The sequence below is a fragment of the Cavia porcellus genome, unplaced genomic scaffold, assembly GCF_034190915.1.
Source record: "Cavia porcellus strain 051 isolate PalLab524CR breed Dunkin Hartley unplaced genomic scaffold, mCavPor4.1 scaffold_16, whole genome shotgun sequence".
Classification (NCBI taxonomy): domain Eukaryota; kingdom Metazoa; phylum Chordata; class Mammalia; order Rodentia; family Caviidae; genus Cavia; species Cavia porcellus.
The window spans coordinates 33,409,465-33,426,429 of record NW_026947499.1 but is presented as its reverse complement, the minus strand read 5'-3'; the positions used below and the strand labels follow the sequence as shown (position 1 = coordinate 33,426,429).

General features: G+C 50.1%; 1 protein-coding gene across 7 annotated transcripts in view; it reads left to right on the top strand.

Moving 5' to 3' along the window:
- Pkd1 (polycystin 1, transient receptor potential channel interacting) overlaps nucleotides 1-16,965 on the top strand; it is a 47,543-nt gene that overhangs the window by 4,021 nt on the left and 26,557 nt on the right. For 4 of the 7 annotated variants that reach the window (XR_010039790.1, XM_013141603.2, XM_013141604.2 and 1 more), the window contains exons 2-10: nucleotides 11,435-11,506; nucleotides 11,641-11,712; nucleotides 11,907-12,076; nucleotides 12,334-13,005; nucleotides 13,130-13,313; nucleotides 14,325-14,545; nucleotides 14,759-14,874; nucleotides 16,011-16,137; nucleotides 16,445-16,677. Coding sequence is in view for 6 of the 7 variants with exons in the window: in XM_013141603.2 (XP_012997057.1) it covers nucleotides 11,435-11,506; nucleotides 11,641-11,712; nucleotides 11,907-12,076; nucleotides 12,334-13,005; nucleotides 13,130-13,313; nucleotides 14,325-14,545; nucleotides 14,759-14,874; nucleotides 16,011-16,137; nucleotides 16,445-16,677 (1,867 nt within the window). In the remaining variant the exon portion in view is untranslated. Of the gene's footprint in view, nucleotides 1-11,434; nucleotides 11,507-11,640; nucleotides 11,713-11,906; nucleotides 12,077-12,333; nucleotides 13,006-13,129; nucleotides 13,314-13,553; nucleotides 13,594-14,324; nucleotides 14,546-14,758; nucleotides 14,875-16,010; nucleotides 16,138-16,444; nucleotides 16,678-16,965 lie in introns of those variants that run through there. The other 3 variants (XM_013141602.2, XM_063226301.1, XM_063226302.1) reach the window with 3 other exon arrangements.

Below are 16,965 nucleotides of genomic sequence, written 5' to 3'. Positions count from 1 at the left end.
AGGGCATTATAAGGTCTAGTGGAGAAGCATGGCCAATACCTTCTAGAAGGAACCCTAACTTGCTATGTGGAGATGCAGGGGAAGATGGCATCATGCAAGTGCTGCTGGCTGACCCTCTGGGTTCTGAGCTTTGCCTCTTACAAGGTGCCACTGTTGGGAATTCAGAACAGCATGTGAAAGGTAACTTAGTCTCCTAGTTTGTCAAAAGTGGGAACAACAATGAACTTCTATATTTGGTTGTCAAGGGGAAGGAGGAGACTTATTTTCCAGGTAAGGGAAACATCTCATATATAGCCTGTCTTCCTCTACAATACTTAAAGACCTGAAAAGATGTACCCCAGGGCACATATACTCTACAAACCCACAGCAGCTAGTGGCCTGCAGGAACACCTGAGCATCATGCTGCAAGAATATCTGTGGGGATAAGAAACATTTGCAAATCATCCACCTGACAAGGGACTTGTGTCTACAACGTAAGAGAATTCTTAGGTTTCAGTCACAGAACAAATAGCCCTGACAGGGTGTGATAGCAATCCCTGTAATCTCACTACTTGAGAGGCTGAGACAGGAAGATCACTACAAATTAAAGGCCAGTGTGTGTTCCATAGTGAGTTCTAAGCCAGCCTGAAATTCACAGCAAGACCCTGTCTTTTTTTTTTTTTTTAAGACCCTCTCTTAAAAAACCAGAAGAAAGCAAACAAAAAGACCAAATGGCTCTGTAAAAAATGGGGAAGACCTAAACAGACATTTTTCCACAGGAGAAATATCACTGGCCAAGAACCACAGAAAAAAATGCTCAACATCATTAGTCATTAGGGAAATAAAAAATCAAAACCACAGTGAAACACCGCTTCATACCTACTAGGATGCAGTTGTCAAAGAATCACAGGTGTTGATGAGACTGGGGCAGAAATGAGAACCCATGTCCTCTGAGGAGAGGGCTGTGAAGTGTGGTGCCTCCTTAAAAGAGTTTGGCAGCTCCTCATACAATCACATGAAGTTACAAAGGACTCTGCCTTTCCACTTCTGGGTATTTACCCAAGAAGAATTAAAATAATGTCACACAAAGACACGTTCATTCACCATTGTATTCACAGTACCAAGGTGGTGGGAAAATTTTTTTTTATTTGTTTGTTTGAGACCTTCATCATGTAGTCCAAGTGGCCTTGAATTTACTGTGTAGTTCAAGCTGGCCTCAAACTTGTGACTGGTCCTCCTGCCTCAGCACTCAGAAGAGTGCTGGAGTTACAGGCATGCTCCACCATGCTTGCCTAACATCCCAAAAGTTTCAGTAATGAGTAGGAATTCCATGATGGGCCATGTAGGCTAAAGCAGGAGGATCAGCACACATTCAAAGCCAACGTGAGTTCCATACTGAGTGCAAGGCCAATCTGAACTATATAGATAGAGCTTGTCTCAAAAAACCAAAAGAAAACAAATGAAAACCAAAGGCTTTGTAAAAAAACAGGAAAGGACCTAAATAGGCATTTCAAGGGGTATGTCTGAAGAAGGTTATGTTCATCCTGGGATGGCAGAAACAATCATATATGGGCAGAGCACATAGGCTCTGAGAACATGGCGCTTGACCAAGTGGTCACCCCAGAGGCCACATATCCTATGACTCCTTCACTATGAAAAGCCCAGAAAAGGCAAGTCCACAGAGAAAGAAAACAGATTAATGGTCACCTATATCAGGGAAAGGGTAGGGTGGTGAAGGGGTGATGGCCAAGGAATGTGGGATTTCTTTTTGGGATGATGAAAATGTCTTGAAATAGACAGTGATAGTGGTTGTACAGCTTTGTGGATATACTGAAAACTGCTGAATCGTCTTCCAAGGGTAAACTTTCTGGTGTGTAAATTATATCTGAATTTTTAAAAATCACTGAAGGAACTACTAAGGAGTTAAAGGTCCCTGCTGATTTGTTGCCCTTTGTGGTGCCCTCTGCTGAATCCTGCGTTAAGCCCTTTATGTCCTTCATAGGCATTTCACTGTGGTACTGTGGGACTGGAATCACTGTTAGTCCCGTTTTACAGACCAGAAACCTGAGGTTGCCAGAGAGTGATTCACTTCCTAGGGGCACATAGCCAGTGAGTTGTGGCAGAGGTGATGAGTTCACCATACTCTGGGGCAGGCCTCCCCCACCCCCCATCCCCCCACCCCCACCAAATGCATGCAACATCCTGGTGCCAGGGAGCGGTGACAGTGTGGCCTCCTGGAGTATGCTATGGTGTGTTTGTGGAGAGACCTAGGGGCTGCTGAGGCTCTTTGCTCATTCCTTTCCACTAGTTCTTCCTGGACTCTCTAGCCATCTTTGCTGTGGTCCTGGATAGTTTCCTTTTAGCTTTAAGAAGGAGATGTGGGGATCTAGTTAATCATGGGTTCACACATCTCGGGTCCTTCACTTTCTCTTTTTTTTTTTTTTTTTTTATCGGTACTGGGGATTGAACTCACGACCGCCTGCTTGCAAAGCAGGTGCTTATGCCGCTGAGCTAAATCCCCAGCCCCCCTTCACTTTCTCTTGTGATCTTGGCCACGTCACTAGCCTCTCTGATGGTCAGTTTCTTTGTCTGTAAAATGAGCACCATGATTACATTTATCTTTCAGAGTTGGGGATTTGTGATACATCAACAGGGCTCACTGCCAGGCCTAATAATAATAGCCATTGTATAGCTCTTCTTAGCTCTCTTCTCCATGATCTGTAGGGGCCCATTGCTTTGTACTGAGGTATCAATGAACAGGAGCCAGATCCCAGGACCTGCCCTGCTGGGGGCAGATAGGACACAAGAGCCTAAGATTGAGACATTCACGGATCATATGCTGTGACCTACAGGGGAAGAACAGACCAATGTGAGTAGGCAAACTCTTATACATACCTCAGCACCCAACTCAAGAAAGCCAGAAGTTTGGAAGTCTTCTTGTTTTCCCTGATCTGATCTGAGAGGTAATCTTCAGTGTAAAGGCTGTAGGGATTCATGAGGCCTGGGTTGTTCCCTCTTCTTTTTTTATTTTAATTTTTAATTTTTTTTTTATCAGTACCAGGTATCGAACTCATGATCTCATGCTTGCAAGACAGGCGCTTATGCCACTAGGTAGTTCAGTCTGTTAGGTAGTTCAGTCTGTCCTGAAACTTACAGTCATCCTTCTGCTTCAGCCTCCCAAGTGTTGGGATTACAGGTACACATCACCACACCTGGCTTGGTCTTGCCTCTTGTGTTCGAGACAATTTTTTTTTTTTTGTATTTTTGAGGTTCTTGTTATGCAGTTGAGGCTGACGTTGAGCTCACTTTGTAGCCCAGGCTGGTCTCGAACTTGCAACAATCCTCCTGCCTCAGCCTCCGAAGTGCTGGGATTCCAGGTGTACACCATCACACCTGGCAGCTTTTCTGTTTTTGATGCATTCATATGTGACAATGAAATTATGTGGAATAAGCAGCCTGCAGTGCACACTCTCCCATTTTACCTTTCCTTTTGTCCTGGGTAATGGTGATGTGTCTGACTGCTGCACTCTGCTTAATGTCCCTGCTTATGACAGCATGTTGCCCTGAAGCCAGTCCTGGCCATCATGCAGGCACTGGTAGAGCTTTGTGCGAGTGTCTCCAGTGGATATTTCTGGGCCCTTGGGAGCTTTTTGGAAAGTTGTACCAAGTGTATGTGACCCTCATTTCTACTCCTTCCAAATCCTCTAGAGACTCTTCTATGGCTTTTCCTTCCAAAGCTTGAGAAGTCTTCACAATGAATTTCTCATGGAGCCTTCTCCTTTGTGGCTGTTGTGAGGCGTGTCTCAGGCTACCATCTTGAGACAGCTAACAGTGTGGCTAATGCCAAATGTGGGTCCCACATCTGCCGACCCCTCCCTAGACTTCCCCCAGCGGTAGAGGACCAGGTTGCTGCTACTTTTACTGTTCTACCTGGGGTGCTTCTGCCAAATGGGCAGAATGCATAGAGACCCCAACTCCTGAGGGAGAGTCTGGCTGGGATTGGTTTCCACTGAGGAGGCCATTTTGGATGGAGATGCACATTTTCCTTTCTGGAACACTGTGGCGGCAGCCAGCGCCAGCAGCCGGAGCCCAGACAGCCGCCTGCCTAGCATTCTGGAATGAAAACATCCAGCTTCTCCCACAGCAGCCGTCTGGGGTGGTGGCTGTCTGGGCTCAGCACTCCTCCTGGCCTGGTCAGGCGTGGGCGCAGTGGTGGAGTGAGCATCCTCCTGCAGGATGGAGCGCAGCTGGAAAATGCAGCTCATATCCTTTCCGGAACACCTCGTTCTCTCTGGCTTGGCAGCCATCTTTGCCAGGGGGCCCTATTGTGCCTGGGCAATGGTGCCAGGGATAGAGGCTGCACTTAGAGGCCAAGGAGGAGGGACTTCTTTTCTTTTAGCTCAGGTCAACTGCTGTCCCCACGTCTAGCAGTCCCCTGCTCTGAAGGCAGGTAGGATCCTATGAGGCTGCCTTGGGGACATTTTGTCTCTAGGTAAGAGCAGAAGCCAACTCTTCCTTCTGGTCATGTGCAAGGATTAGGGCAGTTCGGGGGATGTCACAGCTGTGGGAGTAGAGTGGGCTAAAGGGTCCTGAGCATCCATGCTGCTTCCTAGCTCTGGTATGGGGCAGGTTAACGCTACTCGCGATGCCCGAGAGCTGAGTGAATAATGCGAGTGAGTAATGAGACTGCCACTTGGCCTACTGTTCCTGCCCACAGTAGGGGACAACAGCCGTTGAAAATCCAGGGTCCCCAGCTTTCTCCTTGAGCATTCTGGGTCTACTGGCCACCCCTGGACTTCTCGGGTAATGTGGGGGTAGAGACAGGTCTCTCTGAGCCTCAGGGTTCCTGTCTGGTGAATAGGCTGATGTTGTACTCCCCTCATGGCTGTGATGGGATATGAGCCACTGGCAGTCTTGGTACTGAGTTGCTGTGTGCCAGGGCACCGGAAGGGGTTTGGAGGGCCTCTTAACATTGATACTTTCCCCACCCTTCCCCTAGAAGAGGGTCCCAGTGTTTCAGCTGCAGATGGCAGGGGGTGAGCCTACCTGCCCACTCTGGTTCTGTTAATGCCTAGATGAGTGGATGATTCCCTCTGTGGAACTCTGTGCAGTTTTTTGCTCATAGTGCAGGGGCGTCCCCTGACCTTTGGCTTCCCTGCTGGAGCCTCTCATCCTTATCTGTGGGTCCCAGGAGGATCCAAGGTGAGGTTGGAGGTGGTACTTGGTGTCTGTGACAAGGGATTCTGTATGGACAGGCAGACCCCACAGAATGCCCTGTGTCACGTGGGGGTCCTTCTGCTCCCCCTGCACCAGCCCTGGGACTAAGACCTTCATATCCCAGCTCAGCTGAGGTACCCTTGTTCTTTCCTCTTGTCTCAAAGGCTGGCCTCCTGCTGCTTCCTGGGCCCTAGTTTGGAGCCAGGTGGGAGGTGGGCATCAGAGTGCAGAGTAGGGTTGGGTCTGGCTGGCCTCCTGTCCCTTTTACCCAGGAAATCCAGGGTGGGCATAGTCGAGTCCCCCCACACCCAGTGCTCTGTGCATGTTTTTCTTCAACTCTCTCTCTCTTAAACTTGAATTCATTAATTTAAACATCATTTCCGGGGCTGGAAGCCAAGCTCACTTGCCATAAATAGAAGAGAACAAAAGCAAAGAAAGCAAAGGGAGTGAGGCAGAGCAAGGGTGTTGGATGCTCCTGGCGCAGCTGCTGGGCTCCTGAAAGGAAAGTACATTAGTGCTGAAGGTACTGTGGCAAGGCCAGAAGAGCTCGCCCTCCCTCCCTGTCACCTCTGCCAGGCTGGGGGTGGTGGTGAGGGGGGACCCTCTCACTATGAGTTCTCCTTGCCTGTACCTTGGCTCTGGTTCCTGGAGGGATGCTTCTAGGAGGTCCCCAAGCTTGACTGAGTAGACCCTGTTTCCTCCAGGGCTGACTGGGCCTGGAGGAGATGGGGACCCCTACCCACCTTACTGTCTTGGTTGCTGGAGGGAGGAGGCTGGCTCCAGAGAAGTAGGTTACATAATGTCCACAGGCGGCCCCTCAGAGCCATTCCCCTGAGCCCTGTTTCCAGTACGGCGGCCAGTGCGGGGCGGGGGTGCTGGGCCTGGCACTTGCCTGCCTGCTGACCACATGCTTTTGGAATGTGCAGATGTTTCCTTGGGGGCTCCAGCTGGCCAGCACACCTCTTCCAGCATCTGGACTGGGGAGTGGGCATCCTCACCACTCCCCACCTTAGCAGAGGAGGCAGCCGAGGCCATTCAGCTTCAGGTCAGGATCAGGCTTGTCTGAAGCCTCTTGTTTTTGCATCTCTAGAATAGAGGTAGATCTCAAGCCTGTGCAATGGTTGAGGCATTTATAATGGCTCTCCTTGACCTTTGCCTGCACATCCTAGTGCACACCTTGACACTTAGTCATCCCCCTTCTCCAGCAAGCCACCTTGAGACCACCTGCCCTCTTTGCCCCCATGTGGCCTAGGGGTAAGCCCTTTGTGGGTAGGAAAGTTGGGAGCCAGACCCTAAGACATTCCTGGGTGGTGTACATACTACCAGCGGGGCTGAAGCCCATTTGCCATGTGGGTGCACCCCACCCCAGCCCCAGGGGAACCAGATGTCTCCCTGTAATGTCTGATCTGGAAGGCAGGGAGAGGAGAAGAGCCTTGTTATGGGAGGTGCAATGGGGTTTTCACCTCTCCCAGCATACTTACCACTTTTCAATAGGCAGGGAGGGCAGCAGTGGGGAGTCTGCATACCTCTGTCACTGACTATGGGATTAGTGTCTGAGTTTCTTGGGCAGTGGGGAGCAGGTCTGCCAGAGATGTGACATGTGTATGTCTCTTCTTTATTGTTTTTTGAGACAAAGTCTTGCTATGTAGTTTAGGCTGGCTTTAAACTCACTATGTAGGGGCTGGGGATTTAGCTCAGTGGCATAAGCGCCTGCCTTGCAAGCAGGCAGTTGTGAGTTCAATCCCTGGTACAGATAAAAAAGAAAAAGACAAAAAAAAACCCACCTCACTATGTAGTCCAGGCTGGCCTTGAATTAATGGCATTCCTTCTGCCTCAGTGTCCCAAATGCTGGAATTATAGGCATGAACCACCATGTGTCTCATTGCCATGGTCATCTGCCTGTCCCTAGTGTATGTGATTCACCAGTCCCCTCCCCACATCTTAACTTGTCTGATCTCCTTCAACTTTGGCTACAAGATCTCTGAAAACTGCTGGCTTAGGCCTTTGCAGGGTCAGAAGGTCCAGCTTTACCCCATTTGACTCACATCTCTCTGGGGTGCCCCTGCCAGGCTGCTGGCTTTCCTTCTATGAGGGGTGAGAGGCTGTGGGGCAGTTGTGACCTGACTCTCCTTGGTGCCCTTGCTTCTCTGTGCCTTCTGTTTAGGGCACCTGGTGCCTGCTGCATCACTTACCCGATGCTTGCAGAAACCCAAAGTGTATGGCCAAGCTGTAATGACATCACTTGGGGATGTGAAGGAAGCTCAAAGCACTAGGGGATGGGGCTGGCCAGGCTTTGATATTCACCCAGAACTGTGATAGCAGCAGCAGATGGAGATGTTGCAAGCTATTGTTCCAGTTCTTGCGTCTATGGGCAGCAGAACTGCTTGGGAACTCCTAGGTAGCCCTCCAGTTTCTCTAGTGTCTACCAGGTCCCTACAGTTCACATTACCATATCTTGCTCATACAGATGCTCCTGGGGATACCAGCCGTGGTATAGCACCTTACTTTTGTCCAGGCTCTTTTGTCCTGGACCAGGGTGATAGACCAAGCAGGGTCTTAGATTCTCTTTGATTTTCTGTGCCACAGCCATGGCCTGGGCAGGTTCTGGGGAGAAATGCCTGGTGGTAGGACTGTCTTTTTGGGGGAGGAACTTTGGGTGCATTACCACTAGTCTGGCCTCTGGAGAATCAGTCAAGGGAGGTGTGGTGGTAGTATCCTGACATGAGGATAGGGTACTGGGGCCCTGAGGCTGACCTGACCCCATACCCTGCTTTCTCAGGTGGCTCCAGCAGCTGCCACTCAGGATGAACTTTCCCAGAAAGCAGGGTATGGAAGAATACGTCCTCTTTTCATTTGTTGGAGATTGAGCCAGTAGTTTCCCAGTGCTGCCCAGCCCCCATGCTGGTTGGGCAGTTGTCATCGGGTGCTTACCTGTACTTTTGGTCTGTGGTTCACCTTCCTTCCCAGGGCCTTTGCTGCTCAGCCTCATAGCCTATTTACCCTGAAAGCACAGATTGCTCTGAATCACTGCAGCCACTGAGTCTCTGCTTAGGTCTATCTGCAGTTTCTCCTGGTACAACCATTGCCATAGCCTCTCCTTTGGGATCTCAGATAGGAGGAGCCATCACAAGCCAGGGCACTGTCCAGGAGGGTTCTGGGGATGGTGGCCTGGACTGTGTTAGAACTGGGAAAGGGTGGAGGCAGATCCCACTCCCTGGTCTCTGACTTCAGCAGGTGAGTGGGCATTATCTGAAGACTTTGGCTAGTGAGAGGCACCAGGTGCCATTGGAAGTGGTGATGCCTTCCTAGGAGAGCAGAAACTGTGGTTTGGGGTGGGTTTGGGACCAGCCTGCATGGGTTGGAGACACTAGGATGATACACAGACCTAGTAGCACCCAGAATTGCCTACTGAGTCAGAGTAGTCCAGGGTCCCCCATCATAGGAACCCCACTGAGTCAGGTTGGGAATAGTGGGTAGAAAGAATGCTAGGAGGTAGACAACAGAGATGACTGGCTCTTGCCTACAGCAGGGGTCCTTAAAGTGCTAGAAAGTAGAATTGATGGGTAAAAAGTGGACCCCTGGGGGCTGGGGATTTAGCTCAGCGGCTTAAGTGCCTGCCTTGCAAGCAGGCAGACGTGAGTTCGATCCCTGGTACTGATAAAAAAAAAAAAAGTTGGACCCCTGCAAAGATGTGGACCTTCCTATTATGCTGCTCAGAAAGGCCTAGCAGGATAATCACCATCCAGTCTCATGGGGGTGGAGCACATGGGTCAGTTACACGTTCCCTGAGCTGGGGACTGGATTTTTTTTTTTTTTTTTTTTTTTTTTTTTTGGTACAGAGGATTGAACTGATGACCTTGAGTTTGCCAAACTGGCGCTTATGCCACTGAGCTAAATCCCTGGCCCTCAGGAGGCTGGATTTCTAACATGTTCACAACCTAAATAAAGAGTACTATTGCAGGTTGTTTTCATTGTAATACTATGAAAATTGAATGTTCCTCCCATGTCTGTGACTATTTATGATTTCACTAATTGAATTTTTGTTTTTAGCCCTTTTTTAAAGCGGCAATTGGGGGCTGGGGATTTAGCTCAGTGGCATAAGCTGCCTTGCAAGCAGGCAGTCATGAATTCGATCCCTGGTACCGATAAAAACGAAAAAGACAAAAACAAAACAAAAAAAAGGGGCTGGGTATTTAGCTTAGCAGCATAAGCACCTGCCTTGCAAGCAGGCAGTCATGAGTTTGATCCCTGGTACCGATAAAAATGAAAAAGACAAAAAAAAAAAAAGTGGCAGTTGGATTGGATTTAAGGTTTCATGCTGCTAGGCAATACCTTTAACCCTTTTTATTGTACTTTTAAATTTTGAGACAGAATTTCAGTAAGTTCCCTAGATTGCCCTTAAATTTGCAATCTTCTTGCCTCAGTCTTCTGAGTATCTGGGGTTACATGTGTGTACCACCATGCTAGCTGTTTCTTTTTAAAAAAACTGGAGTGGTAGATTTTGCTTTGTGGTTTGCTCAGTGTTCCTAGCAAGGGTATTATTAGTTTTTAGTTAGTAATTCAAATTGTAGCACTTGTCCCAGTTTGTCGTGCTTTTTAAAAAAACTTTTTTTTTGGTTTGTTTGGAGCCTGAACAACAGCTTTCCATATCTCCAGAGTCTGTGTTGCTCAGGCTGGTCCAGTGGTTCTAGAACTCTGGGGCTCAAGGAATCTTCTTGCCTCAGCCTTCTGAACAGTTGGGACTGTAGATGTGAGACATTGAGACTGGCTTCATCCAGCCTGTAGTTTTTTTCTGATTTTATTAATTATATTGTTTGTGGAGGTTGAGTGTTTTTGGTATTTGCTTGCTTATTTGTTTATTGTGGTACTGGGAATTAAACCCAGGGCCTTTGCACTGAACTACATTCCTAGCCCATTTTATTTTTTACTTTGTGGCAAGGACTTGCTAAGTTGCTAAACTGCCCAGGTTGGAATTGAACTCATGATCCTACTGTCTCAGCCTCCCAGAATGCTGGGATCAGATATGTGCCTGGCTAGGTTGTGTATTTCTGAATGTAGTTGGTTCTTAGGTCTTTGATGCTTTGTTTCTGCTTTTAGGTTCACGCAGTGGAAACTTGTGACTGTTCCCATTGTTCTTGGTTGGTATGTCCTGAGTCACTTAGGTTCTGTGGGTTTGTTTGTTTGTTTGTTTTGTTTTGTTTGTTGTTGTTTTTGATACTGGGGATCGAACTCACGCAACATAGTGCTTGCCAGGCAGGCACTTATGTCACTGAGCTAAGTCTCTGGCCCCTGGTTCTGTGTGTTTGGAGTTGTGAAGGTGAGCTCTGGTTCTAGCGTTCACATTGTGGTTGCTTATGACTTGTTCACCTCTTGAAGGTTCTTGAAAGCCAGAGTCCTATAGCGCCTTCTCTTCTGTTGGTGTCATAAATTCATTTTTATATATTTCTTGATGATTCTTCTCATAGTTGGATGCAGAGAAACCTTTGTATTGTCTTTAGGATGCAGTAAAGGTTTTTATTTTTTATTTTTAATTTTTAGGTTTTGAGGCAGGGTTTTTCTGTGTTGTCCAGACTGGCCTGAAATTTGTGAACCTCTTACTTCAGCTTTCTGAGTGATATGATTATAGACCTGCATCATTATGCCCAGTGGAGTTTATAATTGGTTGTATTGAATTTGAAGTTTGTTGTAGACCATCACTATCACTGTGATGTAGGTTCATCCACCAAGGTCCTTCTCTATCTTAACTTTTTGCCCCCATTGTATCTTGGGAGCATTCTGAGGTTTTCCCTCTACTAGTGGATAGCAGCAGTGGGGCCCTGTCAGCCCTGGTGCATTCTGAATCCCAGGTGGTAGTGTGAGACCATTCTACTAGGATAGGACAAGGGGTTGGTGTGGGGCCTTGGCTTTGTAGGAGTGGGACTGGGTAGAAGGGGCTGTGCCCATCTAGGCTGTGCTCGTGCAGCAGTTCTGTATGGCAGTGCCTTGTGGCACTCAGCAAAGGGCTGAGATAGGTTCAGACCACCAAGGGTCCCAATTTTCCTTGCCTCAGTGTCCCCAGATGAGTGTTCATTCAGATCCTCCATGAGAAGAACCCATTCTCAGATCCTGGAAAAGGGGAGCTCAGAGGGTGGGAGGCTGCAGCTTGGATGTGTTATTGCATCCCTAAGTGTGGAACAAGGGATGGCTGTGTGGCCATCCTGGGGCTTCTGCCCTGACCTACAGCTGCCCTGCTCCTCAGAGATGTCTCGCACAACTTGCTCCAGACGCTGGACGTCGGGCTCCTGGCAAACCTTTCGGCACTGGTGGAACTGTGAGTGTCCCCTCCTTGGCAGTGCCTGATCTCTCTAGCGTGCTGGGGATTCCTCAGGGTGGGCAAGTGGCAGTTGCCTGTCATCATATCATTACAAGGACTCTTGTCACTGCCTATTCCCTTCTGTCTTTCAGAGATATAAGCAACAATAGGATTTCTACATTAGAAGAAGGAATATTTGCTAATTTATTTAATTTAAGTGAAATGTAAGTTGCTTTGCTTTTGATGGTGTCAATGGCTATACAACCTAACCCCCAACATTCCCTCTGCCCTCCTAACTGGGCCCCTGACCCCTCCCAAATTTGGTGAACAGGTTTTAGGCCTACAGGAGGGCAGAGAGTACCCTTCTGTCAGGGCTGCCCCTTCTCAGCCTGATCCCCCATACTTGTTCCCTCTGCAGAAACCTAAGCAGGAATCCATTTGAGTGTGACTGTGGTCTAGTGTGGCTGAGGCACTGGGCAGAGGAGAAGCAGGTTCTTGTGGTACAACCAGAGGAGGCAACATGCACAGGGCCTGGCCCCCTGGCTGGCCAACCCCTCCTTGGGCTGTCCTTGGTAGACACCGGCTGTGGTGAGTGTGGACTCGATGTGGAGTGGCTCTGTCCTCCCTGACAGGACCTAGGCCAGGAGGGTCTGCAGCCCTTCCTGGAGCAGCAGAAGGGCCCAGAGAAACATGGATATATGGGTTAGAAAGGTCCATCTGGGGAGATTGGGGCTTTGGGCGGGTCTGATTTAGGAGCAGGGGTGGAAGGGCAGGGAGGAGGCTTCCCTGCTTGATGAAGCCAAGAGAAGATGGGCTTCTACAATCAGCATATCTGTCTTTTCCAGGTGAGGAGTATGTTGCCTGCCTTCCTGACAACAGCTCGGACACCATGGTGCTGGTGGCCTTCTCCATTGCTCACGAGGGCCCATTGGCACCTGAGGCTTGCAGCACTTTTTGCTTCTTAGGTGGCCAGGGCCTCGCAGCTCTCTCAGAGCAGGGCCAGTGTCTGTGTGGGACAGCCCAGACCCCCAACATTTCAGTGGCATGCCTCTCCCTGTGTTCCAATCCCCTGCCTCCCACCCCTGCCTGCGGGGGCCCCACCTTCCTCCAGCATGTCTTCCCTTCTTCCCCAGGGACCACCCTGGTGGGGCCCCATGGACCCCTGGCCTCTGGCCAGCCAGCAGCCTTCCACATCTCTACCACCTCCCTTCCTCTCAGCACTATATGCTGGGACTTTGGTGATGGCTCTCCTAAGCTGGACATGGCTGGTCCTGCTGCCACCCACCGCTATGTGCTGCCTGGGCACTATCATGTGACAGCAGTGCTGACTTTGGGGGCTAGTTCAATCACACTGGAGACAGAGGTGCAAGTAGAGGTGGCACCTGCTGCTCTGGAGCTTGTGTGCCCATCCTCTGTGCACAGAGATGAGAGCCTTGAATTGAGTATCCGGAACCGTGGAGGCTCAGACCTTGAGGCTACCTATAGCATCTTAGCCTTGGGTGAGGAGCCAGTCCAAGGTAGGTACCTCTCTAGCTGGACCCACTCCTGCCTCCCCTCCTCTGCATGGCTGGGTTTGGGACAGAGTCCACACTTCAGTCGTGTCCCCACACTGATGCCTGGTCTTTGCCTTCCATTTCCCAGTAGTACATCCGCTCTGCCCCTCGGACACGGAGATCTTCCCAGGCAATGGGCACTGCTACCGCCTGGTGGCAGAGAAGGCACCTTGGCTGCAGGCACAGGAGCAGTGCCAGGCCTGGGCTGGGGCTGCCCTGGCCATGGTGGACAGTCCTGCAATCCAGCACTTCCTGGTTTCCCAGGTTACCAGGTGCCTGCCCCCGACCCCCATTCTGGGCCACAGAAGGGTGGGGTTGCCAGGATGGGGGTGTGGGCAGAAGCCAAGTTGAGATGGGGAAGCTGGAGGGGATCTTGTCCTGCTCCATGAATGGCTGTTCTACAACTCTACAGGTACGGATGTGGACATGGGCTAGAGCAGCTTCTGTGAACATTTGTGGCTTGTGTCATAGTAAAAGCTGGGCCCAAGCTCTCATCTGTCCTGTCTTTGCAGGCTTTCCTGACAGGGCTGGTTCTGGGGCACCTTGGAGAGGGTATGCTTGCTGCTTCTTGTACCTCTGTGCCTGCTCCCTCCCTGGAGGGAGGCAGGGCTCCATGATGTGGTATACCACATCATGGAGAGCATGGTGGATGCTTGTGGAGACTTGGTGACTCCCAATGATAGTGGGCCAGACCCTCGTTCTGTGGCCTAGAGTACCCTGTGGCTGGTGTGGGAGGTGAGGCTATATATCCCCTCTCTTGGGTATCCATGTGCTGGGCAAGGGTGAATTCCTGTTGTGCCAGTGAGTGATCTTATCCTGCATATCCCCAGTGCCCAGATGTGATTAAGGACCAGATTGGTTAAGGTCCTTTCCCAGGCAGGCATATGGGGGCCCAGCATGGTTCCTTCCCTTCCATGTGTTCACTCATTGTGCCTGTCTCCTTGAGCCCTGTTTCTAGGAAGGGCTTCCTACCTTGGCAGTGCTGTCAGCCTGTTTGGGGTCTGATGTGAGTTTGTTTTGGTCCCTAAATGCTGTACCTGCAGGGCAAAGTGTGGGGATCCATGGCCTTATGTCTGAGGCAGAGCTTCATGTAGAGCCGTTGGCCATACCACACTGGTCTCTTGGGCATGGGTGGGTGCTGTCATGGACTTTGCTTGGTAGGTCATATCTCTGAGCCTCAGTTTCACCATCTGGAAAACATGACAGTGCTATAGGGGTCCACTTGCCAGGGGGCTGTGAGGTACATACCCCAAGAGCTTGGCTTGCCTACCATCTGCCCACAGGAGCCTGGATGTGTGGATCGGCTTCTCAACTGTGGAGGGAGCAGAGGCAGGCCTGGCACCCCAGGGTGAAGCCTTCAGCCTGGAGAGCTGCCAAAACTGGCTGCCTGGGGAACCACACCCAGCCACGGCTGAACACTGTGTGCGGCTGGGGCCTGCTGGACAGTGCAACACAGACCTGTGCTCAGCACCACATAGCTACGTCTGTGAGCTGCGGCCTGGAGGTGTGTTTCCCATTGCTTAATGTCAGCCAGGTGACTGCTGAGCACCTTCTCTTAGGCCTGGGCGTTGATTGTATCAGAGAAAACAAAGAATGGAGGGAGTGGTGCAGGGAGCAGCTTCCAGGTGGCTCAGTCTCAGGTCTGGCCCCACCGCGGATGTCCCCCTGTTGTCCCGCAACCTGGCACCAGCACTCACGGCAATATTACCATCTCCAGGCCCCGTGTGGGATGCTGAGAACTTCCTCATGGGAGTGCCTGGTGGGGGCCTGCAGGGGCCCCTGATTCTACTGACACCACAGGAAGCCCTCCTGCCCCCCCGGTGGCCTGTGGAGGTAGGCTGGATCCTCTTGTGTTCTGGTGGACACCCCCTCCCACCATCTGCCGCCAGTCCTTGTCTTACCCTGCTGTTGTGTGTCTTTAAGAAGCAAGTTGGCAGCTAGGTGTGGTGGTGCCCAGCACTTGTGAGGCCAAGGCAGGAGGCTCACTGTGGGTTCAAGGCCAGCCTGGGCTATGTAGCAAGACCCTGCCCCCCCAAAAAAACCAAAACACCAAAAAAAATGTTATTTTTGGGGAGATCATTTTAATGCTTATGACCAGCATGGACAGCTTAGAAACTGCCTGTAGCACAGAGACAAAAAGCATCTAATCCATTTATCTAGAAGAACTGCTGCTTTCCTAGCCCTTGCTCTGGGTCATGGTGGTGAACCTATGCCTCATGCCATGATGGGCACTCAGAACCCTCTTTTTGAGCACATGAGCCAAGTCACCCCAGCATTGCCCTAGCAACTGAGCCTCCGTTAATGTCACACATAGGGGCCATGCACGTGCTGGGAAAGGAGTAGTAGTGCCAGGCAATGCTGCCACAAGCCATGACTCAGCCACAGCTCATCTGAGCTTTTGCATGACTGGTCAGTATTCAGGTTTAATTGCAGTGTTGAGATTTTGTGATAAATAAGTGGATTTGGGGTTGCAGTTTAGGCACTCAAAAAGGTTTGCCTTTGCTGTTCTGGGTGAATTATTCTAATTTTTTGAGTTTATTAATTTTTTCTTCAGTCAGGTTTTATGGGTACATTTTAGATATACATAATTATCGAATTCATCATAGATGGCTGAATTATTTTTGAAGCCACAGGAGGTATACATATATATGCAGAATTAAGATGCGTTGTATAGATATACCAACAGCCCATGATGAATGTAATTGTTATATATTACAAATACATAATAATAAAAATTAGATTTAAAAAGACTAGCAAGAGACCAGGAGTTAAGTAAGCATAAAACCACGGTAGGGGTCATGCTTTTGTGGATGATTTTGATCTGAGTTTGCTTCCCAAGTGACAAAAAATAATGCCTGCAGTGGCCTCATAATGAAGATCCTTCCTCCCTTCTATCCTGGTGTTTGGGATCAGGGAATCTAGGATCTGGGGTGTGTTTTCTGGAGCTGAGGTGGCCCTCTGTCCACCAGGTCATGGTGTTCCCTGGCTTAAGCCCAAGCCGTGAAGCCTTCCTCACTACAGCCGAGTTTGAGACCCAGGAGCTTGGGGGGCCTGCCCAGTTGCGGCTTCAGGTGTACCGGCCTTCAGGAAGGGCAGGTGGGCCTCCACAATGCAGTGGGAGCCAGGGGGCTTGGGTGGGCCCAGTTCTCAGGTCTTCTGGTCCCTAGCCTTGAGATGAAAAGAGATGTGGAGTCCACAGAGACTTGCTTTGTGTGCCAAGGAAAGATTAGGTGGGGCCTGCCTTATGGGAGAAATACTTTGGGTCAGTCAGCTGATTTTTGTGGCAGAGGAGGTAAGGGGCCTGGGAGACTACCTCGCTAGGTCTAACATTGAAGCAAGCAGATAGGGCATCCCTAACTGACCTGTTAGTAAGCCAGGACTTGGTGTCCCTCCTCTCCTGCAGGGGCTCCAGAAAATAGAAGTGAGCCTGATAACAGGACTGAGCCAGTCCCCAGGTGTATGCCAGAGGGATGCTGGTGTCCTGGTGCCAGTCTCTGTATGCCATTGGATGCTGCCTGCCACCTTCAAGCCTGTGCCAATGAGTCCGTGGTAGAGCCTGGGCTCCCCAGAGCCACCTATGCTCTGTGGAGAGAGTTCCTTTTCTCCGTGCCCGCAGGGCCCCCCACACAGTACTTGGTATGTGTCCTCAATCTGCCTGTCTGCTTCCAAGCAGCTTCACCTTCCCCTCTGCTGCCTGGCTAGTCTTTTACCAACCAGACAGAACATGATATCTCTGAATAACCTAGCACCTCCACTCATCTCCTTCATATCCCTGTCCACTGCCAGCTGAGTGCCTTTGCATGTTTCCCCATACAAGAAGCACCAGCTTGCTCTGTCTTCTAAATGAGGAACTCTTCTTTCCTTAACATGGTGGCTTCATTGCAGCCTTTGAGTTCTCTGAGAAGGGCAGAGGACTGAGGCAGC